Consider the following 24,390-nt stretch of genomic DNA (forward strand, 5'->3'; position numbering starts at 1 on the left):
ATAAACCACAGAACGGCATATTAAACAAAACCGAAATCATTGCTGACTTATCATAAACACCAGGCTGTAGACTGTGGCAGTTCACAAGCTGTTGAGATGCCTGCTCCCAGAAGAGGGTGGGGCTTTTTGAAGGGAAACACAAAAGTTTTCGTATGTCCTGAAGGAAGCTGGTCCCCAGGACCTGAGGGCAGCCGTGGGGCCAGCAGGACCAACCTGCCCAGCCAGCACCATCCACATCACCCAGCAAGGGAACACAGGCAGCCAGACCCTGAGAAAAGGGGAAGAGTGGCTGCATCAGCTGGTGCACACAGAGCCTTGATGAATTAATCCAGACTAGAGTTTAAAATGGATCAGTTAAAACTACTTCAGCCACTGTTTGGGTAGCTTGAAGGTACTGGTCAGATGACACTGTAAGATCACCATCAGGTCATCCAGAACCTTACCAAACATGCCATCACAACAAGGTGCAAATCCCTTCATCAAAATTAATCAGGCATGCTGACACACATTTTGTATCATAAGTATGTGTGGCACAGGAGGATGGAGCCGTGGAGAAGTTACGCAAGCTGGTAGCAAGCAGTCACTGTGGTGGCTGGAGGTACACAAGCAGAGCATATTTGATGAATAGGCCATTTAAAACCACACTGACATATGTAATCACTGTGCTCTTTTTAGGCTACATAAAGTAAGCAAATCAAATCCTTTAGTGAGTGGAAGATTTGAGACATGCCAGTCCTATTCCCAAGGTACCAAAAAAGCTGGCAAGAACTGAGTCAGTGCTAGGTAGGTCGTTCCAGACACCAAATTCTGCAGCTGAGCTGCTGCCTCACGTATGCTTTGTCTTCAGTATGACTCACCTATCTAGATTTTTTATCCATAACCTCAAGGTTTTTAAATGGAAAATATATTATTAACATGCTCTTCTGGCAGAAATCACCAAGTAAGGGTGGGCAAGACTGAGCAGCGTGGACTGAAAATCAAAGGCATCTACAATTTGCAATGTCTGTGAAGTGATTTGCTGTTGGTGAATCTGAGTACATACACTAGCAAAACAAAAAACCAACAAACCAAACCCAAAAAAAACCCCACCCAATTTTGGTTCAGAGAAAGCAGACTTAAAAATAGTTCTTCCGCTAACAGACTAACTGCTAAGGATCCTGCCTCACAGGTAAGAAGCCTAAGGGATTCAGGGATTCCTCACCATCCTGCTATCGTGCGTGTGTTGGGAGTAGAAAGTAGGGGGTAATTCAAATCACCCTTGCTACAAGCGTTTGAAAACAAGAAATAAAAAGAATCTCTTACATGAAGATTACATATCTGCATGACAGATATCATGTAAAACAAACTGGGAAGTGGCTAATGCTCAGCATGACCCAGAGCCACATCTAAAGCTGCTGGAAGTTAAAGCAAACTTTGTGGCTTAGACTCTCATATTTATATGACTGCAAAGTCTTTTGCAAACTCGACATTAGTGAATTTAGTAAATGCTTTGGATATGTCCTTTAATTTTAATTTTCTGACATTTCTGCACCTAATCCATGATATTGTCGCCTAAGATGAACCAAACAAAATCAACCCATAACTGGGCAGTGAGAAAGTTCAGAAATTTGGATCTGACATTTTCCTTGTCATGTCTTTGCTTACAAATACGCCAGACAGTTTGCAAATACATGCTAAGGACTGGTCTTCCTCAAAAGAGAACCCGGGCTGCTGCAGGGGTCATAAACGATGTATAAAGCCAGTCAGGTCCTGACAGAAATAAGTGGCCATGTTGTAAGCACTTCAGACATGGACTAGCCACACAATACTGCTGTTGTTTCCAGAACATACTGTTTATGAAAATGTGTTTATTTGTAGAGAGGTATTTCTGTGAGTGTATTCATGCAGTGTGACTACTGACTATTTTTGTCTTTTTGTATAATGAGTGTGCATATTGTGGCTATTAATGCTCAGTTCTAATATAACAGGAAGGAAGAGCTAGTTGCGTGATCAGTTCATGTGAAATCATCAGCATCTGCAAATTAGGAAATTTAAGGAACTTTGAAAGCAGTAAGGGAAATGTTAAACTGAGTGGCTTTCTGACTGCAGCATTTGCTATTTAATACCAGCATGCAGTAAAAAATGTTGCCTGGCAGAGCAAAAGACTTATTGATGCCTGCATAACCACAACTACAAAGTTAAAGTGCCCTTGCTGCTGTGATCCAAAATCAAACAAGATAGAAGAGGAGATTTTTTTCACAAGGAGGTATGTCCCTCTATGTTGTCTATTGATTTTCTTGTGCCACAGAAAATCTTGTGCAGAATACAAATGCTTGCCAAGGATTAAGCTAGGTACAGTTATACGAGCATACATACAATATCTGGATTAGCCTCCTGCTTAAGAAGGTCTAGACAAAATGTTGATGACGCTTTAGCCTATTTGATTAAAAATCCATATCTGTGTATATAGAAAACTTTTAAAGAGTTTTCCAAGATTCAAGGAAGATTCTGAAATAGCTATGATATCTGTTGTGCTATTTGACTTTTGTTATCTGACAGCTCTTTTGCAGTAACTGAAAGAAATGCTATTTTCTGCACCCTTTCTATAAATGAATCTAACCAGAAACATGTGGATTTCTATTGAAAAAATCCCAACATCTTGGAATGGTTGAGGCTGGAAGGCACTTCTGGAGATTTAGAGCAGCATCAGCTACAGCAGGTTGCTCAGGGCTTTGTGCAGTCTATAACTCCAATGCTGGAGACTTCACAACATCCCTGGAAAACCTGTTCCAGCAGATGACCATCCTTACAGTAAAAAGTGTTTTCTTGTGTTTAAGTTGAATTGCCATTAATTCAGGATTTGCCCATTGTTTCTTGTGCAGTCGCTGGGCATGTCTGAGCAGAGTGGCTCCATCTTCCTTACTCCCCACGGCAGGGTATTTATACACATGGATAAGACGTCCCCAGGCCTTCATCTCTCCAGGCTGAAAAGTCCCAGCTTTCTCAGCCTCATATGTCAGAGCCCTTAATCATCTTTGTGGTTCTTTACTAGACTCTCTTCAGTAGCTCTGTCTTTCTTGTACTGAGGATCCCAGAGCTGGAACCAGCACTCCAGGATCACCTCCCTTGACCTGCTGGAACCCTCTGCCTAATGCAGCCCAGCGTGCCTTTGGTGTTCTTTTCTGCAAGGGCACATTGCTGGCTCATGGTCAGTTTGTTGTCCACCACGATCCTCAGGGCCTTCTCTGCAAAGCTGCTTTCCAGCAGGGCTTCCTCAGCCCGTGCTGGTGTCGGGCATAGATCCTCCCCAGGTGCAGCAGTCAGCACTTCCCTTTGCTGAATTTCATGACATTCTTGTCAGCTCATTTCTCCAGCCTGTCCAGGACCTTCTAAAGTGAAATACTGGTATATCAACCACTTCTCCCAGTTTTGTATCATCTGCAGAAATCAAAATACTGATCCAAAGACTGAACTAGTTCTAGGAAAGTTGCATTTAGGCAGCAATTTGAAAGTAATATTTCATTGCCTGGTATGCATTGTAAGGCTTTTATTCCTTTTTTCTATGCCTCCTTGATAGGCTTAGGAAGTGTATGGCACTCTCCACACATCCACAATGTATAAGCATCAGGTTGTCTGCAATGTATAGGCATCAGTTTATCCTTACATCACCCTAGGAGTAAAATTCAAATTTTCATTTCTGGAAGTGTGTCGTGCAGCAGTAACTCTCCCAGACTCCCCAAGAGAAAAAAGTCACTAGCAAAGATGGGGATTAGAACAAAGGAGCCTTAACCTCAGATGACATTTTCTACCAGCATCTCCTGTGCTCACAGCCTGAGTGAAGACAATAGACTGTACAGGCAAAAGGGTAAGAACTGGAAGTGCTTAAATCAGTAATAGATGCTTTCTGTGAAAACTATTACAGACATATCACAGCTTTTAAATGTGACTGTATTTTCCTTCTGACACATCGATACTGAAATCATTCTAGAGCAGATCGAGTTTAACCATGCCTTGCTACAAAAGACCAAAAGGACTCATGTTTGCTAACCTCCAACTTACCAGGCATAGGATCACTATTGCTAAGCAAGACACATTATACATCTGGTAACATTAGGTAATAAGTTTAGCAATGTTTTCCTTCATAAGATTTTGCTAGTGAAAAAATTAAACGTATAGGCTATGCACATACCTCTAAATAAAAGAAAGCTGCAAGGCCAAGTACCACTGGCAGGCTCGTACTCACATAGCTTAGGTGGGTAGATTAGGTTTATAGCGAACCTGTGGAGAGAGCTAGGGAGTGAGCTAAGAACTGAGAAGTGGGGAAACCACTTGTTTCTTGAGTCCTCTCTGGGCCCTTCCCCTACATAGCTGGGTAGACACACACACTGAGAGGTCAAGACACTTATGAGGGTGGCCAAGGGAGAAAAAGGAAAGAAGCAAAGCAGAAACAAGCCTAGAGTTAAGGATGGGGGTTTTCATCCTAACAGATTCTGTATTACCTCCCATAGTAATGAAATATGAGGAAACACCACTTACAGAAGAATAAATATGTTTCTTCTGGTCTGATCCTCCTAATAACACTCCCAACTGGTTTGACATAAGTATGTGTTCCTTCTGACACCTTCAATACTTAAGTCTATTCTGAGCAGAGGGATTTTTACCACACCTGCCTGCAAAAGACCAGTCTGGGAGAGGGTGAAGGTCCTGGACGCAAAAAGCTCCTACAGATGTGGCACTGGTGCCATTTGCTTGGCCACCAGGCAGAAGGTATGAATCAGTCAGGTAAATGGCTTAAGGCTCACCACAGCTCCTATATCTTTTACATTGCCTGCAGGCCAGAGAAAAGCCAGGGGACCTGGCTATGTGTTGGTACATTCAGCTGGGGGGATGCAGAGAACATAAGCACAAAATAACACTAATCCTTTCTCGTGTAATTTGTGTTAAAAGTCAGTCAACTGTGAAACAAATCCTTTGGGAAGCAAGCCCCCTTAGTGCTGTGGCCGATGGAAAGGGTCATTTCTTTTGAGGAAAGCGAATGCTTACAAGCCTTGCCTTAAGCTATGCCACTGCAAGCCCAATGACATATCCAGAGCCTGGGGGCGATGGTGGTGAAGCACTCCTCTGGGCAGGCAGGGCTGCAGATGGCTCCTTCAGTGGTGCCCTAGACAAGCATTTCCATGAGAAAACGTGGAGAGTCCTTGCAATATGGGGCTGCTGTCCTGTGTAGAAAACCTGAGGGAGACTTTGAAAGCAGAGTCATAAGAGCAGACAGTCAGAGACGACAAGAAGAATAAAGCAAAGACTATAAAGGAAAGGTGAGCAGACAGTTGCCAGAGGATAGGAAAACAGATGCCTAAAAAGGGAATATAGGATGAGGAAAGGAAGGAGAAAAGGTTGAGAGTGACTGAACAGATGGCACTAAATGGAGAAAATATGCTTGTATGAAAAAGGGCAGGCTAGAAGGACAAGTCTCAAAGTTCCTATGTGCATTACTGGGGAGATTTCTGAGATCATGGGAAGTGGAAATAACTGCTGAGACCAGTATCTCACATAACATTTCACAGCCTGTTCTCCATACTGTTTGTACTTAAGATTCTTCAGTATCACTTCCCAGCAGCTGTGGCCACATCCTTACTGTAGCATGATGATTTACAAAGAAAAGATTGATGTTACAAAAGATAAGCAGAGAAGAATCAGACTACAGTGAAGAGTCTGCCTCCGTTGCAGTCCCAACATGGTGTCCCATCCTGGCTTGATTCCTGGAGACCATGACAGATGGGTCACATCAAGCCAATTTCCATGAGATGTGAGGTGCCCCCTGGAAATATTCAAGACTGCAGCTTGCTTAGAGAGTCTGACTTGGTTTTTGCTTTCACAAGTGGAGTCAGTCTGAAATCAGCACTGTTAATGACCATAAAAATTAGTATAGAAGGACAGAAAAGTAACAAAATATTACCATGTTTCTCTTTTTCCTGAGTTTTTAGTAAGTTAGTAAGATTTTATCTCACAGTCTCAGAATTAACCTTAGTGATACCTGCAATCAAGAAAATTGCTACTAGGAAGTTACACTACTAGGTAATACCAAAAGAAAAAAACACCCCATTTAACTAGTTTTGGGCTTCCCTATCTTCTAATTCCTGACTGTTGGCCCACTATCCCAGCATCGGAGGAGCCAAGCAGCAATTCGCTCCACTGGCTGGCAACTGTAATCTTTCTGCATGTCTCAAAGTTCTCTCGAGGTCCTAGCTTTTATTGCATTCAGCTTGCATTGCTGAGCATGACCTCATATGGTCTGGAGCATCCCTTTGGTCAGTTTGGGTCACGCAACATCCCTTTGGTCAGTTTGTGTCAGCTGCCCCAGCTGTGCCCACCTTCATCCTACTGGTCTTTGCATGGGGGATTGGAAAGACAGCCTTTGATGCTGTGCGAGCACTGCTCAGCAATAGCTAAAATGCTGGTGTGTTATCAACACTATTCTAACTATAAATACAAAGCACAGCACTATATGGGCTGCTCTGGGGAAAGTTAACCCCCGCCCAGCCAGAATGCAGTGTTTCTTAAGCTACAGCACAGCCATGAGTTGCCTTGTTGAACCAGGCAGCAATGCCACCCCTTTCCTACACTCACACAGCCTGGGGAGGGAGGCATAGCCTCCTTCACATGGTCTAGACACCGCTTCAACAGATGAGATTGCTACACACTCTGTGAGACAAGAAAAGAAAAAAGTAGACAAAAGAAACCTGACCAGGTGTAAGATTTAGTTGCTGCTTTAAAAAAGTGCCTTTAGGACAAAGACTTCCAAATCAAAGAAACTCAACAAAGGGAAACAAAAAATCAAATATATAAACATTAGGAAGATACTAAGAAGATTAATAAGATTTCTATATAGGAATAGTCAAAGACTTTAACACAAGTAGTGAGAAATTATTTATGTACCAGAAGCAGCGAATGGAATTCAGCCAGCTTTCCATTGACCATAACAGGAGCTTAAACAACTTGTGCTTATGTAAATATAGATAATTTCAGATGTCTTAATGCCAAAACTCATCCCACACAGGCTGTCCACAGGTCTGTTTCATTATCAAGACAAAACAGAGGCCAGTCAACAAGTGAATATAACATTGAAAGATACCTTGTCTTTTGTAGCATTCCTCATTCCTCAATGAAAAGGACCATTAGCATATACCATCTCATTTCAGGAAACTGGACTGAAAAACACACAAAACCAGAAGTAGGTTCTAGAAAATGCTGACAACTTAGAGAAGAAAAAAAAAAGTTGTTGGTGCAGAGGACCAGAAATACCAAGAATGGAGGTGTAGACTGTAGTTATGTGAATCTTTGTTCAAGTGAACTGGGCATGAAGATTCGAGAATCACCTTCTCTAAAATAGCTCTAAGCAGGTTCAGCATTTTTTCCTAGCCTCTCAAGTATACTTTATAGCCCATGTTCAATTGTGTATCACTGTAGTTATATTAGTTTAAAATTATGATGGACATAGTTCTATGAGCTAGCATCATATTTTGATTACAAATCAGACATCCTCAAAGTTTAATAATTTCCACAGCAAGATTCAACTATTTCTGGACTCAAAACAAATAATAACTAAGAAAGTGTAGAAAAAAGTGTCTTATTTAATAGTGGGATACAGTAAACTACACCTAACATCTGGAATTCTTTAGCATATTCAGTTTTCCATGAAAAGAGGTGAAAAGTGATGGATCACATATAAAAATTAAAAATTATTCAGGTTTATCAGGAACTGACAGAAGTGTCAGCAAGTTTATGGTAAGTGCTGCTATTTGGGATATGCAGGATAATGGAAAAGCAGCTGAATCCAGGGCTATTCAGTGCCAAATGGCCTTTGGAAAGGCCTATCAAAATTCCAACTCCTAAGGTACTTTTCTGAATGGAAAGTTGTTCTTAGTTCACCTGAGGTCAGAAAAGAAAAGAAGAAAAGACGATAGAAAATGCCACTCAAATTGATAATGTATACAAAACCAACAGTCACACAGTCAGCTTTGACCCTTTGCATCCAGGAAAAGAATGAGAAGCGATTCAGAGCATCGCTCTGAACAGTATTTTAAGGGTCATTAAAGACTTATTACATGAAAACTTGAAATCAGCCCCAAAAGACTTTGATCCAAGACTATAGATTGGCTAGAGTCAAAAAAAGGTAAGCAAATCAACATATAATTCCTGCTAAGACCTGATGGAGATTGAGACCTTTCTCTTCCAGCTTTGTTTGGACAGTTCAGATTTCGTGGGTGTTTTCCATGCACTCCTAAGACATACTGGCAGGAGCAGGTACAGGCTCTGAACAGGCCTGGTGGTGATGCTGGCTTTGCGAGAGCACTCATGGAGAAATGAGTCATCCACACCCTGACACAACCAAAAGCCAAACCATCCACTTCCCAGAAGGTGCCTTCAGCAAATGGTTGAAAGTCAGTCTAAATGCTCACTTTGCAGCAGAAACTGGAGCACTGCGTAGGAAAATCTGCCATGATGTTCACAGGATCAGGAAACAAGAAAGTCTGACTTTCTGATGATATGGTTAGGATAGGATATGTGGAAAACCAGTAAGCCTAAGTCATGGTCTCTGCACCAAATACAGTGAATGGATCACAATGAGGGTCTGTGGCCTCTCTCTCTCAAACCGCTGTGTTGTAACAGACAACAGTGAGCCTTTTCAGTTCTTTCACAGAGGAGGTGCCTGCCAGACATGCTGAAGCACACCTCTGCTTGTGTTTTCTAAAGAATATTTTCTAGGGGTGAATTAGACATCATATTTGACTCTTCCCATGAAAAAAAAATGAAGCTTTGCAGAAATAAAAGTACACTGGCATAATTTTTTTTTCTTCTTTTTCCCTGAAGGTTTCATAGCCTCTTTCCAGAGAAGAAAAGATGTTTGATACTCTTGAACTCATCTGCATGATTTGGTGGTATATGATGCTATTTCATTCCTTGCATGCTGACATCCACTGTATGGGGCGTAAGTATGTTTTTACAGATATAATCTGAGAAACAGGGTTTAATTCTTCATTTATCAGAGATATTTGCAAGTAATTTGATGATTGTCATCTTAAGCCTGACAGATACTATCCTCTGCATTCAACAAAAACAATGGCATATCCTTACTGAACTTACTCTGTAATACTTTCAGCAGAGGCACAAGAATCACCTATCACAAACGTGAAAATGGACTGGAGTAAAATGGAACTGTCCTGGGAAAGCAGCAAGAATTTCTCTAAGTACAAATGTACCATCAGGAACAGGGATATGGAAGGTACACCACCAGAGGTAAATTGGCGATTTGTTGAGATAAATAATTGCACCTTTTTCTTTACCTTTTATCAACTTCTCTTAGTTTGAAAAAATGAATCGGTTGCAGGTAAAATCTGATCAGTGATTGTTTGCAGTCTGCAGCTTGATCTGGCAGGGGCTATAGGAAGCCATCACCAACGCCAGGGTGCATTTTCTGCAGGAAGAGAACCCCATCCGTACCACAGAACTGAAGCCCTGGCACCAAATTGGAAAGGAAGCAATAGCCTGAACTGCACCTATGCTGAATCACAAATAGGGATGTAGCTGCTGAAAAAAAAGGGGCTGTGAGACTAAGTGAGACTCCTAGAGAATTTTAGAGACAGAGCAAGAGACTCTTCAAATAAAAAAATAATTCCCCAAACACTGTCATGGATTTTCATTATCTCGAGTTCTTCACTTGTTTCCCAGTAAATTGGGTCATGCCTGTAGCACAGGTTATGTTATAAACCCACATTATTCAAAAGGAAAAGTAGGAAGCTTGATAGAAAGACAAAGACGGCTTATTTAGCCTAGCAAAGCAGATGCCTTAATGAGAAATACATTACAAAACCACATCACATCTTTACGGAATGTTATCAATATAATGCCATAGACATCTTTCTGACCCCTGGGGAGGTCAGACAAGGACTTCTATTTTGCTTAATCCTTTGATTAAATTCTACAGTTGGCATCGTCTATCACCAAAAGAATTGAAACACCAACACGTTCTCTTTCAGGTGAACAGTACAAAATGCAGGTTTCCAGTGGAACTATACATGCCTCTGCATGAAGGAGTATTTTTAATCATTGAAGTACCAAACACAAATATCTCAAAACACTGCACCTTTAGCCCTGGAGGTAATGTCTAAGGTCTGGGTAAGGTTTTCTCCATTTGCAGTCTTTTAAAGGTAAATATTGCCTTAGAAAACAATTCCTTACACAGCATGTAACTGCTTTATTTTCTATTAAAATGATTTTTTGTAGGTCTGCTAAAATTATTTGCTTGGTAATGAACGTATCTACAATTCTGCAAGAGATGCATTACTACAAATGCATCAGTAATTGTGTTATTTGCTTTCATATTAGGGCTCCTAAATGGCACTAAATTACAATGGTTTAAGTGTGGATTCAAATAACTGTTCAGGCTGTTACAAATAAAGATGTTAGCACCCATTTCCTGATTAAATGTTTTCCTGCTGTGCTGTTGGTGGGTTTGTCAGGAGCCAGACCACAGAGTTAGCTAAAGGCAGAGTCTGGAGATCAGTGAAACCCATAACACGGGAGGAGGAGAGGAAAGGAAATGCTGGTGATAAGCAGCTGGGGCAGTGTGAATGTAGCAGTCTCCTGATCTGGTCCTGGCATGCACATGCACAGACACACGCACGCGTGGGTTCCCTCAGCTGCTGTGCACCCATTGAGCCGAGGCAACTGTTTAGAAAGATATTCTGAGCCTGCCCCCTGTAAGAGTTAAACAAAGTGGAATTTAGGTAGATCCTAGGTTTGTAATTCCAAACCTGAAGACTTTACAGCCTGTTTTCCCCTTCCTTCTGAATTCAGAGTTCTCCGCTAAAATTGCCCAGTCACCAGTGCTCCTGCAGCTGTGTCTAACTGGAGTACTTCAGGCTCGACAGAGGTGATGAGATTAGCAGCTTGCTCATATCTGAGCAGAGAAAATACTTCCTACTCATGTCTTCCTGGGAACCTGACAGAAGAAACACTCTTAGGGTGACCCTCAAAAATGTAAGCCAGGACACACTGCCTCTTAAAACCTCTAACTTTTGGTGTTCCTCTCAACTGGCCCTAGCTTCTAAGCATGCAGGTTCCCCTCGAGATTCCCCCTGCTTCCACAAGTGTGCCCTCTATACCAGGTGCTGGAGGGGGCTGGAGGAAGTTTGCACCCCTTCACTGAGGTTGGGGCACACCACAGAAAAAAAGCAGAAAATTGGCTGAAGGAGAAAGAAGAAGGCTGAGCATGCCTGCACAGCCCAGCCATGAGGGAGCTTCCAAAGAAACAAGATTCCCGTTTCAATGTGGTCCAGAAAAGGAAGAGATCAAATTGCTGTTGCCCACATCAGGGTGGAAAGATCTAGCTACGAGGCTATTTGACTGGAGGAAGAAAAAAGCCCAACCTTAGTTTAGAAGTCCCCGCTTTTAAAATACTTTTTGTAAACACTTCAGGAGTGGATTTCTGGGCATTAACTGCAAAATGAGAAAAACTTTTCTCTGTAGCACCAAAGATGGTGTTAAAAGGCAGTGTGCCTCCCTTTACCTGTGCGAATGCTCTGCTCCCAGGTTTCACAGTTCAGAGGCAGTCAAAAAAGGGTGAGAGTCCAGCATTCCCTCAGCTGTCATGCCTAACTGTAGTGGGTTTGCATGGCAAGGTTTTGATAGTGGTGGGGCTACAGGGGTGGCTTCTGTAAGAAGATGCCAGAAGCTTCCCTCATGTCCAACTGAGCCAATGCTAGCCGGCTCTAAGAGAGACCTGCCGCTGGCCAAAGCTGAGCCATCAATGACAGTGGTAGCACCTCTGGGATAGCATATTAGAAAGGGAGGGGGGAAAAATCTGCACCAGCAGAAGAGATGAGTGAGACTGTGTGAGAGCAACAACCCTGCAGACACCGAGGCCAGTGAAGGAGGGGGGAGGTACTCCAGGCACTGGAGCAGAGATTCCCCTGCAGCCCATGGAGGTTAATGGTGGAGCAAATACCCACCTGTAGCCCATGGAGAACCCCATGCTGGAGCAAGGGGATGCGGGGATGCCCCCAAAGGAGGCTGTGACCCCGTGGGAAGCCTGTGTTGCAGCAGGTTTGCTGGCAGCACGTGCGACCCCTGTGGAAGGGACCCACGCTGGAGCAGTTTGTGAAGAACCGCAGCCAATAGGAAGGACTTACATTGGAGAAGTTCATGGAAACCTGTCTCTTGTGGGAGGGACCCCAGGCTGGAGCAGGAGAAAAGTGTGAGGAGGGAGAAGCGGCAGAAAGAGCATGTGATGAACTGACCGCCACCCCTGTCCCCCTGCAATGCCAAGGGGGAGAAGGTAAAGAAATCAGGAATTAAGCCTTGGAAGAAGGGATGGGTGGGGAGATGGTGATTTTCTGATTTGAATGGTAATAATGTAAACCAATTTTTCCCAAGCTGAGTCTGTTTTTCCTGTGATGGTAACTGCTGAGTGATCTTCCTGTCCTTATCTTGACCCACGAGCCTTTCATCATATATTCTCTCCCCTGTCTGGTTGAGGAGGGGAGTGATAGAGTGGCTTTGGTGGGCACTTGGCATCCAGCCAGGGTCAAACCACCACACTAACCCAAGCAATAACCAGCTGCAGTCGCAGCTGTCCAACATATCTAAGCATGTACCAAGATCCTCCAGCCTGGATCGAGTCACATGATTTTTCCTCATCACGGACATTCCTGTGTTTGCAGGCATAAATGGGTCAGCCATTGAAAACTTCTCCTGTGTGATTTATAACATTTCCCTCATGAACTGCACGTGGCAGGCAGGCAGGGATGCTCCAGAAGACACTCAGTACTTCCTCTACTGGCAGAACTCGAGGTAAGTAGATCTGCTTGAGCTAGGGAAGTCTGAGTTCTCATTCAACACGTCACGCTGCCCATGTCTAACTAAAATACCTTGCTGTCTACAGGTATGATGATGCAATGGAATGTGAGCTTTACATTAGAGATGAAAATGGCAGAAACACGGGATGTAGATTCCAAAATGTGAGGACAGATGTTAATAAAGCTTATTTCCTGGTGAACGGGTCTAGCAAGGACTCCCTGATCCAGTTCTATGATGAGTACATCCGACTATATAAAATCGGTAAGTAAAACTTCCTTATTTTATTACGGTTTTATAAAATAAGGAAGTGTGGAATTATTCTCTGAAGAGACAAGAAGAATAAAACAAAGCCTGTAGCCACTGCAGGATCCTGCACTGCAGGACAGACTTTGCTCCTGAGAGCTGACACACTATAGTTCCAAAAATTAACTAAAGCAAGCAAAGGCAGAGGCAGCCTGCAGTAATTGCTGAGAAGTGGTGTGAATATTTCCATGGAATCCAAGTGATGAAATGCAATGGTTAGACTTCCAAGGCCACCTTTCTGATGGGCTTATTTTGCCATCCCTTAATTCCTTGTCTCTCTGAGAGCCACAATAGCTACGTCTCCTAAAACCAGAGGGAGGGTTCAACTTGCAAATTAAGACTGTGTTAATTAAATATGTGGATCTCTATGTGTGAGCTAGGTGTTTAAGCTCCAGTAGAGATCTGAAACAAGATTCAGTTGCCTAAAAAGATGCCTCTAGTGCCATTTGAGACACCCTCAGACACTTGAGGTGTCCACAAGGCTTGCAGATGTGGCCCAGGACCTGTGAGAGGCCAGGGTCCTCCTGGGTGTCCTGTGTGGTCTGAAATGTACAACATGAGACTGACTTCTGCCTGCACCTGATGCAGGCTGTAAAGCCCAGAGCTATTCAGACAAGCACCCCACCTCCATGGTGCACCAAACAGCTTTGCAGACATCATGGGCACCACTGATGAGGTCTCCACTGACCACAATTGTTAGACACTTAGGTCACACCTCGTCAACTATACTGTATGCACTCAAATTCAGATGACTCCATTTTCTACATGAATAACACCACACGCACAAAACTTCCATCTGTTTTCCTACGGAGGCTTGCACTGTCAATGTGAAATTTAGTCATAGAAGAAAATGGCACTGTGCTGATGGTCCTACTGAGTTACACCAAATCCTTCATGCTTTTTTTACATGAACTTCAGTTACTTCAGATGTCTAACAACTGAAGTGATATGTTCCCAAGTTTTGCTACTGTATTTTATTCCTATTTACCAGATAACATTTGTTAACATCAGTAGCACACAGCTGTATGTCTGTTGCCTCAACTGCATATGTATTTTGCTATGAACGCATGAATTGTAGCTGATTAATGACCATGTCTACATTATTTATTTCATTTCTTTTCAGAAATACTCACTCCTCCATTAAACGTCACTGCCAATTGTACTACAGATTCAGTGGGCTGCATAATTACATGGCAACCACCCCTTACAAGTCATGTGGAAAATGTAAAGTGTTTTCAGTATGAAATTCACATACAAACTAAGGTAAAAAAAATTACTGGTTTGTATTTGGCACCATATCTACGTACATGCATATCCATAATGTGCAAACTTCTGTTTCCTTTATTTAATAACTTCTCCCTCACAATCTGTGGTGTTTTCCTGTGCCAGCTCTGCTGATCTCACATCCCACCGCTTGTGACCTTATTTCAAAGTCATCAGAGATGCAAAGCAGAAAAGCATAGGAGAGCAGGGGAATGTTATGAGAGGTCTCTGTCCAAAGGCTGGGAGAGCACCTGAGATGCTTTCCTGCATGACCAAATCTCACAGGAGATGATCGTGCCATGGCAGCCCGAGATCTGCAATGAGGGCACTGCCTTGGTAGCAGCCTCCAGCCCGGGCCAGGCCCCTCATGCTTGCCCTGCTTCCCAGGGCTTCAGCCACCCTGATTGCATTTTGCAGATGCTGGAAAGCTCACAGCTGCCCCTCAATTTCAACACGTGGGACTGTTTTGCTCCACTCAGCCTCCATCTCTCTTCTCCACCACCTCTCCCAATGTCTGTCATCTTTTGGCAGCCTTCCCTCAGACACCATCCTTGCCCTGGAGCCTGGCTGAGCCAGCATGGCCCCTGCCTGTCTGTCTACAGAGTGTCCACCAAAACCTCCATTTGGAAACATTTTTCAGAAGCCACTCTTCTGAAAAATGAGATACCAGCAACACAGGGGAAAGTTCACACAGGCCCAGGGTAGACGTCCACAATGGATGAGTTTGCTTTTCAGTGTCTTACCCTCCACTCTCTCTGTAGTCAGGTGTGGTGTTACCGTTCTCCTTCCAAGGCAGATGACAGAAAAACTGTGCCCCTAAAGCGCTTCTTTCTTTCCATTGGCTATAAGAGAGGAACCTAAAATGGCTATCTTAGAGTAAACATGTATGCACCAAAAGTGAGCTGGGATTTCTCCTACGCTATAGGTAGAGCACTGCCAACTGCAACATAGTGACCATGGGAAAAGCGCAGGACAGCACAGAGTGTACTGCACCATAGCTAAGGTATGTCTGGTTTCCACCACATACGACGGAGCAGAGAAGCTGGGGTGTCAAATCCTCCTTCAGAAATCTCAGTGCCTAAAGGACCTGATTTCAACACCCATGAGGACAAAGCGCAGAAAAATTCTTTGAGCCCAGGAGTTTGACAAGGAGGCAAGAAATCGTGCTTTTCCTCCCCGTCCCTGGGATACCTCTTTTACCATTAGATGATTTCCACATGTGGATGATGTCTGTGCTTGACAAATTAGTACTCTCTACCTACCCCATTTCCCAGCCACAGCTCAGAAGCTTACCGTAGTGGCAATTTCTCAAGCATTTATAACTCAAAACCATTACAGGAAAGATCAGCTAAGAGTTAAACATAAATATGCAACTGCAATAAATCCTTAAAACTCAGTAGTTCATTCAAAACAAGGCCTGCAGCTTGCAAACTGTTTGGATTGTCTGGATTTTGTATCTTGCGTGCATTAATAGTATCTGCCTTGGTAGCTATTTCAAGGAGCAATTGCAGCACATGCAGCTTTCCAGCTGGCTGGTATAATTTGACAGCAAGGTCTTCTGTGAAATACTTAGAATGTTTTACATAAAGATATAGGTTGTAACATATGACTAAAGCAATATTATCAAAACGTTTCTTTCAAACAAATACATGTTACCTCTTCTTTCTCATGCTGCAGTCAGAATGGGTGGTGTTCAGGAGATTCCTACATTTGAGTGTGAAATTCACCTCACAGACACCTTAATGCAGGTGTCTGCAAAGGAGCACAGATATCCCATAACAGTCAATGTGTGTCTAAGGCCCCATGCAGCTGAGCAGTAGGTGCCTCATTCCTCTTAAAGTGCTATAGGTACTGAAGGTACCAGAGGTACCTACATGGAGATGGCAGATATCACTCACACCATTCAGGAGGGGCCATCAGATGTGAGGCAGCTAAAATGGCACCGAACACCTAAAGTTTAAGTAACTTACTTGCACCCTCCCCAGCACAGGCTGATGACTTCCGTCATGTCCTAAGCTGGAAGAGCTCAGCTGACAGTGAGTAACGGGGAAATACTAGTCAACTTTATAACACAACGTACACGGTGGGTGTGTTTTCTGAAATAAGGCATTCCTTCCAGTGACGTCTTTCTGACTTTTCCATAATGCCAGCTATCCTTCTGACATTACATGTAATAGATGTTTCAAGGACCTCAGCTTTTTTAAACCACTGCTGTTGATTTCATTCACTCATTTTTGAGCCTAGCCTTTCTTCAAAATAGACAGATTCTTTGACCCAGGTCAATGTTTGATTCTACTTAATTAAACATTGATTGTATGGGAATGTGTAGGTAGATTGTTGCAGTATTCTGGGAAAAGCCCCCATGTATGGATCACTCAGATGTCTAACAGAGACTTTGACTGGAAGCAGGTAAATTTGCTCTTCACGTTAATTTGCTGCCCCATGTTATCAAACTATTGTGAATTCACAGCTTCCAGATCTGCTGCGTTTGGAGGATTATTTGACTGCTTGCATAATCTGGATATGCATTTGCTGGATGAGAACGCACAATGTAAATAGGATCTTAAGAAGCAAATACAGCTTCTCAAACCACGAATAAATAAAATATATGGCTTTTCTTCTCTAAAATGAAATGGAAGAAGCCAAAATTCCGAGTGCTACATACTGGGGTATTACTGGAGCAGAATATCCAATTTATTTTTCAGTTTAAAACTACTTATGATCTTTAGAAGCAAGAAAATAAGAACAAAAGAGGGAGAAATATTTGACTATTTGACAAGAAAATAATAAAAATGAAGATTTGTCTTTGGTTTGCAGGATGAGCCCAAAGAAGAGGAAAAGGATCCTCCTGTAAGAGTAAGCATTCTCATATAAAAATTTGTGCCCACTTAAACATATAAGTACCATTATATAAAAGATACTTACTTCTAGAACTATAGGTTTTGTATCAATATGGCAATGAAAATTCAGGAAAATACGTTCCTGTGGTATCTTCATATGTAAACTTAATACACCCCTTTTGGATAGGGTAGCTTACACTAGATAGAATTTTCCATGCATTTCGCAAAACTTCGTACTTTCCATTTATTGCACAAATAGATTTTGCTTAAGATGGGTGACATTTTGCTTAATAAAAATCGGAAATATTCTTTTTCTCATATCTGTTGGTGCAAAAATACCACCATAGTTCAGGACAGCGAGGCAGAGGGAATGCAGAAATCTTCAAAACCGGTGGAAGGTAACACACAGTCAGTCTTCCGCTGACAAATGAGTGGTCCTCTCAGCTGTGGAAGCATCTTAAGCTTGGCAGATTCCAGACCTTGTATAAAGTATCACGAGGCTAGATGGTAGCATATCTGTTACTGGATTGTCTCAGAAATACTGTCTGTTTAGCAAAGACAGGCACCATCCAGGGAATATTTGCATGATTAATTCCTGTAAAGGTTGCAAGGTGAATTTACAGAGTACTTCTCCAGTTTCAGCTTTCTGTCTTGGTATTGTTAGGATTCATAAACAAGGACAAGAGAAAAAAATGTCCTTAAAGCACAATAAAATAGATTAAAGATCCAATAAACTTCAAAGTTCAACTTTAAAGCTCAAAAACCATAAAGATTCAGTAGCAGGATGAATTCATTCATCACAATTTTAAAGGTGGGGAGAAGAACATTTATACTAGTACATCTCTAAAAAATCATACAAATTGTTTTTTTATAGAAACTGCAAAAGGAAATTAAACCACAAATTTTATTAACATTTGCCTATCAGGTGAAATGCACAGTCTGATTGCTTTGATTTTAGGTAAGGAGCAACAGATACGAATTTCAAAATTACAATGAGAAAAAAAAATACATTCTGAAAATGAGAGCACGTGGAAAAAGTTGTCTCATAAGCTCAAACTGGGGGGAATGGACTGAACCCATCGAGTTTGGTAAGACTGTGAAATACTATTTTAATATAATTTTTTTCACTATTACCATGTTTGCCTTCCCTTTTCCCTCACAATCACAGATACGAATAAAATCTTAATTTTCACCCAAGGACATGGAAGGAACCAAGTGGAAATTATTAATGTGGAGGAAAAGCTCCAGCACTATGGCAATGGAGACTGACACCAGCCTTTGATTAGTTGGGATTGTGAGGGCAGCAGTTACTTAGATGCCAGGGCTCCAGGAAGAGGCTGAGAGAGATCCAGTCTTGTCTTAGGTCTGAAGAGCTGAGGCTACCTTTTAGTTCTCTAAATTTTTGCCATGAATATCACTCCCTTCCTTCCACATCTTCCTTCTCACCCTTTTTCAATTCTTTTTTTACAGTTTGACAACTTTTGTTCTGTTATTCGTTCTGTGACTGTTTCTTCTTTGGATTTTTTCCCCCCTGCAATTATTTCTCTACAGTTTAAATGTTTGAAATGGTTTCAAATGCATCAAGTGTACCTGAACTTTTTGACAAGGTTCTGTAAGAAGTCAAATTGAAGTCCTTCAGATTATTAAAAAAAAATAGGTGAAATTTGCATTCATCACTGACAGTCACGAAGGTATCTTTTTGGCATGCTAAGGTATTTCTCTCTCTTGGATGTTTCAGGTCAAGGGAAAGATTACTTTGTTTTTGTGGTTTTATTTCTGATAGCACTTGGAACAATCTCAGTGACACTGCTCCAGTATTGTCTTTTCAAAAGGTAAATCAACCTTACCTGTCTCTCCTACCTTCCTACCTACAATCTTAAATAATCTATTTATCAATGTCACAAAGTGTAATTACCAGTATTGTTACAGATGGCACTTTGTCATGCAAAATCACTACAAGTGAAAAAGGGGGAAAGGATGTTAAAGTTAGCAAGCAACTGACTCCACCAGACCCTGCAAAAACATTTCTGTTCTTTTAAGCATTTAATATCCACATCACTTTGAAGCCATTGGCTTCATACACTACCAGACAAGAGGGAATCAGAACCAATGAACATGTCATGATTTTGATAAAACTTCTCACTTAGGGGTGGAAGAAAGTTATGTCATGTGAGTTATTGAAAGTCATTGTTTGATAAAGTACTTACTGGGTCTCTCATCACAAAATGGAATTTAGTTACCCAAGTGATAAGCGTAATAATAGTTACCCACTATTTTGCATGCAAAATATTTTACTTCTAATTTAGTGATTTGTAGAGCAGTATCTATCCAATCTTGAAAGAAAAAATATTCTTATGATACAACAATAAATGTTCACTCTCATACAACCCCAGAATCTTTACAATCTCATTTTCTACCCATAGGTACTGCAGTTTCAAGAGCATATTTCCTCCCATACCACAACCAAGAGACAAATTTAACATATCAACTGATGAAAATAGCCAGGTATGCCTGCTTTTCAATTGAATCAAATTTGCTAACTATAAACCACAACAGGCCAAGGACTAGAATTGGCATATAAAGATAAGCATTAAATTTGGTCCATTAAAAACTAATTTCCTCTCATGCAAAGTATGCTGTTTTGAAACTAGAAATGCTCTATGCCAGTGCTGAGACTAGAGATAACCCTGTATGCACTTCTAGCTGTATTTTAAGACCAGAAGTTACCACTTTTACTGAGACTGATAATTTCTGCACACACCAGTTTTGCTAGGTTGCTGTTCATACTTTGAAAATAACCTAAAGTGAGAAAGCATTTTCCATTATAATTTTCAAATATCAATGATCATAATACAGTGTGAATACATATTTTATAAGTCTGGCCTACACCTATGTAAAAATCCAATTACACCGAATCATGAAGATCAGCAGGGCTGGAAAGTCTCAACAGCTTACTAGCCCTCCTCTCTGCTTCAGCACAGGATTAGCTATGACAGTTCCAATGTTCTGTGCAAAATATATTCAACCGATATTCTGTAGTATCCTTATACAGTCTATTATAATGTTTAATTATCCTTAATTTTAAAGAGCTTTTTTAATAGCCTGTTCATACTGCACTTAAAATCCATTATTTATCCTTACTCCTTTTCTGTTTACAGTATCTTACACACTTGCACGCTATCAAAAGCAACTGGTTCTTCCAGTCTTTCTTCATTCATCATGACAACCAGGCTTCAAAACTTTCATTATTTTCTTCTAATTTGTCCATTTGAACAGTGGTTTGTATGGTGTCTGAATAGTGAGGGTAATGCTATTTACCAGCTGGCTAAAGTGAAGATGTACTTTAAATCAACAAATAAGGCTAGGTCTTTATTGCCTACAGCATTCCAGTGGGCACCACCCCCCTTTCCAATGAGGCTTTCAGAAGTGACACAGAAATTTTCCTTCAGTCCTTTACAAAGAATCCTCAAAGCTATTACTACTAAAACTCCCTAGCTTTGCTAACTACATTCCAGCACATTGTCCTAACTTACTTGACTTTGGCCCTACCATCTTTGGCTTTAATAGAAGGCAGGCAGCGATGTAACTTGGATGAGTTTCCTCACACACCTGAAGTCATAAACACCTGATATCTCACTTCCTATCAGGCTGCCAGCACTAAGGCTACAGAGCTGCAGCAATCCATAGTCCATCATATTATTAAATAGTAATTGCTAGTAAACTAGCAAGCTGTCCTTCAAAAATTGCCAACTCCCTGGATCGCTTGTTTTTATTAAACTTGAGGGGCTTCCAAATTCCTGTGCAGGTACTATCAGAATGATTCAGAACACCCCACTACAATGCAGTAGCCTTTGTGGATGTGGTTTCGTAAATGGTGCAGGCACTTCCATGCAGGCAGCAACTTATCAGTAGTAATTGTTGAGCGCAAGTGAAGCCCTCAGCTCAGGTTGCCTCATACCTGCCAACAGGCACCGTGAAGATAATTCATTAAGTCTCTGACATGTCTGAACAGTTTCTAGACTCTTCTTTGCTTATTTTAATCTAGTCTTGAACTCTACTTATATTTTACCTCTTCTCTCTACACTCTGGTATCTTTAACACTGATTGAATGCTGTAATTCTTCAAAGCAGATCATAAAGCACAAATAGGTTATCTCCAAGAGCTCTCCTTTTCACCAAATACAAGGACTCTCTCCTCCTGGCATTTAGTGCTAATACATTTATGAGTTATTTTGAAACCTGTAACATCCTTTGCTAAACACACCTTTGTAAAGCTTGCATTTCCTCATTTTGTCCCTTCTTACTCAACGACCTTTCACATTTGCTCATTGTCTTGATTCACTATACAACTTTTCCTCAGACCACTGAAAAGCCTCATGATTTACAACCCTAACCTTTCTGCACCAAGCTTGCACCTGTATCCTTAACACTCACGTAGAAGAACTTTTACCTGTTTACTGTGGTTAAGACCCAACCAATTCACTCAGTGCATCAGACACCTTGCATTCCTCTAATCCATTTTATTTTACTCATCTTCCTTCGCTTTTTGGTCATTCTTCCCCCAAATACTTTCCTCGCCCTCACTCAGAACTATATGTTAATACTTTTGTTTTCATCTTTTCAAAAACTAAGTAGTCCAAGAATTTGCGAGAGAGACACTGTGTGCTGATGCATTGTTTTCCTCAAAGAATGGCCAAGTAGTACAAAATGCAATGACCATGAAGCCCAGCAGTGCTTATCAACCCCAGATTTCCCACAAAAATTCCCCCAGGACAACCTGGTTTGATATTCTGTAATATATCCTCAGCATTCCAGCAAGCTTCCCTTATTTTTTTTTATTCCAGTACTATCCCTTCTACTTTTTTAAAAATCAAATTTATCACCCCTCAATATTTTAAGCTCTGTATCAGTATTATGACCTCACTTAGCAACTTCTCCTCTTGCAGAACTCCAGGTTAACCAATGTTAAACTGTATGATGGCAACCATAGAATTTTCTCTGTCTAGTTCATGCCCACATGTAGAAGAATTAGGCAATACTCACTGAAATAAATGTCTTCTGTTGTCTCAGTTAAGGCTGTCCAGCATTTCAATCAACTTTTCTTCTTCTTCCTACCACTGACAAATAGCTAGTGCCAAACATACATGTTGAAAGTCAAACAATACCCAACTGTCTCCTCCTGCTTTGCAAGCATCTCTTAAGTATTAAAATAGCAAAAGAAGGTGCCTTCGGTATTGATGTACCCAACACTCAGAAACATTCTCTGATCACCAACATTGACTGTAACTTATTTTCTTTCTCTTTAGACAGAGTATGCAAGTCCACAAAACAAACAGTTGTACCGAGGGGTAGTAACTGTGGTTGAAGAGTTGATCTAACTTTCCAAAAAGAAAACGCACTTGGATTTCCACATTGAATGAAAATAATGGATCCTTCTGACAAGAGGACTTTGAACGAGAATAGAAATGAATATAATTACCTCTAAAACGATTTGTCCCATAATAATCCACCTCGAATAGAGCAGGGGAAAAAGGTGGAGAAAAATCATTAAAATTTGTTCTTTTCCCTTTGTTTAAAAACAAAATGCCTAGGAGGTAAGCTTTTCTGTGAATGCCTGCTACGAAGACCTGCTTAAACCTTACTGACGTTTCCTTCATGGTGCAGAGACAAGGCCTCTCATCCACGTTGTCATCCACCACCTGTCACTGTCTTCATTGCTGCAATGCTTCTTTCCTCTGGATACAAACTGCTATAGGATGACAGGACTGCTTAAGAACACCACAGTAGTTAGTTTTACCAGCTTGTCAGTTTTATACACACAGAGTATTTTCTGAGGCAGAAACTAGCTGTTCAAAATGTGTTTAGAATTGCCCTTCAGCCTTCCAAGTGGCAACACCAAACTATCACGGTATATTAAAACTTCATGCAAGACAAGGTAAGTGGTGAAATAAAATTAGCCTCGTCAAAAGTTAGCTGTTAATACTGGGCTGCCAGTCAGCCATTTCATGAGCTCAGTACTTACAGTGCAAATATGAACCTCTGCAATATCAATATGGACTTAACTCACAGATAGTATTTAATTCTTAAAAAAACCCCAGTGTAACAGTTGTGAAAACTGAGTAAAATCTGCAGTAATAGCTGCATTTTAAATGTAATTATTTCCTAACACCAACCAATGCATTTGTTTATTCCCTTCAAAGCATGCAAGCCCTATTCCCAATGCCTTTTAAAAATAAAGACTTTGAATGCCAGTATTTTCTTTTACAAATTCCAGGTATTTTCCCGTTAAAAATAGTTTTCAAAATAAAACACAATTTCACAAGGTGTTTCAATAAGGCAGAAAACAAAATGCTTTTTTTAAAAGTCTCATTTATTGTTTGCCTCTTATGTTCCCACACGGCATAATCACACACTGAAAACTGCTGCTGCATGACTAAGAGAAGCCATAATCTAAAAAAAAACCAAAAAAAAACAACAAGCAAAAAAAAACAACCCAAAAGACCACCAAGTGGTACATGCTGAATGCACAGCATAGGCAAATTGCAGTTCCACTTAAACCACCTACACTTGCATCGATTTATTTTCCCATTTCTTCTGGTTAAAACCTAGTTCTGGAGGGGAGGGAAGTTTAAAAATATCCTCACCCTTTCAGCAGCTGCTCAAATAATTGTCATGTTTAATTTTTCCTCACAAAGCATGGACTACCATACACTCACAGTGAGGTTACTCATCCCATCATCACCACTAGCTTTCAAATCACCAATACAGAAAATAAATCTAAACAATGTATTTATATAGACAAAACCCCTTCCCCTGTGTGCACTAACACCCCCCCGCCTCAGTCAATAAAATTACAACTGAAACAGCAATTTGATTGGCAAGATCAACATCAAATGACCTGGTAAATGACCTGCCTGCACCAGAAGGGAGCTACCATTACCAAACAGGATAAAAACTTAACCACTTCCACTTGCAGTAGCTACATTAAGTTTGCAATTAGCCTGTGTACAAAGTAGCTGTGTAACATACATTCACAAGCAGATGTTGAGTGTAATGCTAGTCCAACAGTGAAAGGAAAAAGGTAATTATGTTTGAAAGGCAGGTAATAATCAGCCAAAGCCAAGTAGTTAATTTAAATACTTCTTGAA

At 41.2% G+C, this 24,390-nt stretch overlaps 1 protein-coding gene across 3 annotated transcripts; it reads left to right on the forward strand.

Annotated features, from left to right (window-relative positions):
- Positions 1-2,036: 2,036 nt before the first annotated feature.
- Positions 2,037-23,114, forward strand: LOC102057300 (granulocyte-macrophage colony-stimulating factor receptor subunit alpha-like). Of its 3 annotated transcripts, none has more exons than XM_027804336.2 (12): positions 2,037-2,245; positions 8,851-8,968; positions 9,140-9,276; positions 10,017-10,137; positions 12,702-12,831; positions 12,923-13,098; positions 14,264-14,403; positions 17,221-17,259; positions 18,202-18,331; positions 18,982-19,075; positions 19,667-19,748; positions 22,549-23,114. In XM_027804336.2, exons 2-12 carry the CDS (start codon positions 8,881-8,883, stop codon positions 22,618-22,620), a joined length of 1,209 nt encoding a protein of 402 aa, XP_027660137.1. In that variant the 5' UTR covers positions 2,037-2,245; positions 8,851-8,880; the 3' UTR covers positions 22,621-23,114. The 3 variants fall into 3 exon arrangements, with proteins under 3 accessions (XP_027660137.1, XP_027660138.1, XP_055557750.1); XM_027804337.2 differs by having other exon boundaries at positions 9,143-9,276; XM_055701775.1 differs by lacking the exon at positions 2,037-2,245 and having other exon boundaries at positions 9,064-9,276.
- Positions 23,115-24,390: the final 1,276 nt, after the last annotated feature.

The sequence above is a fragment of the Falco cherrug genome, chromosome 2 (genome assembly GCF_023634085.1).
Source record: "Falco cherrug isolate bFalChe1 chromosome 2, bFalChe1.pri, whole genome shotgun sequence".
NCBI lineage: Eukaryota > Metazoa > Chordata > Aves > Falconiformes > Falconidae > Falco > Falco cherrug.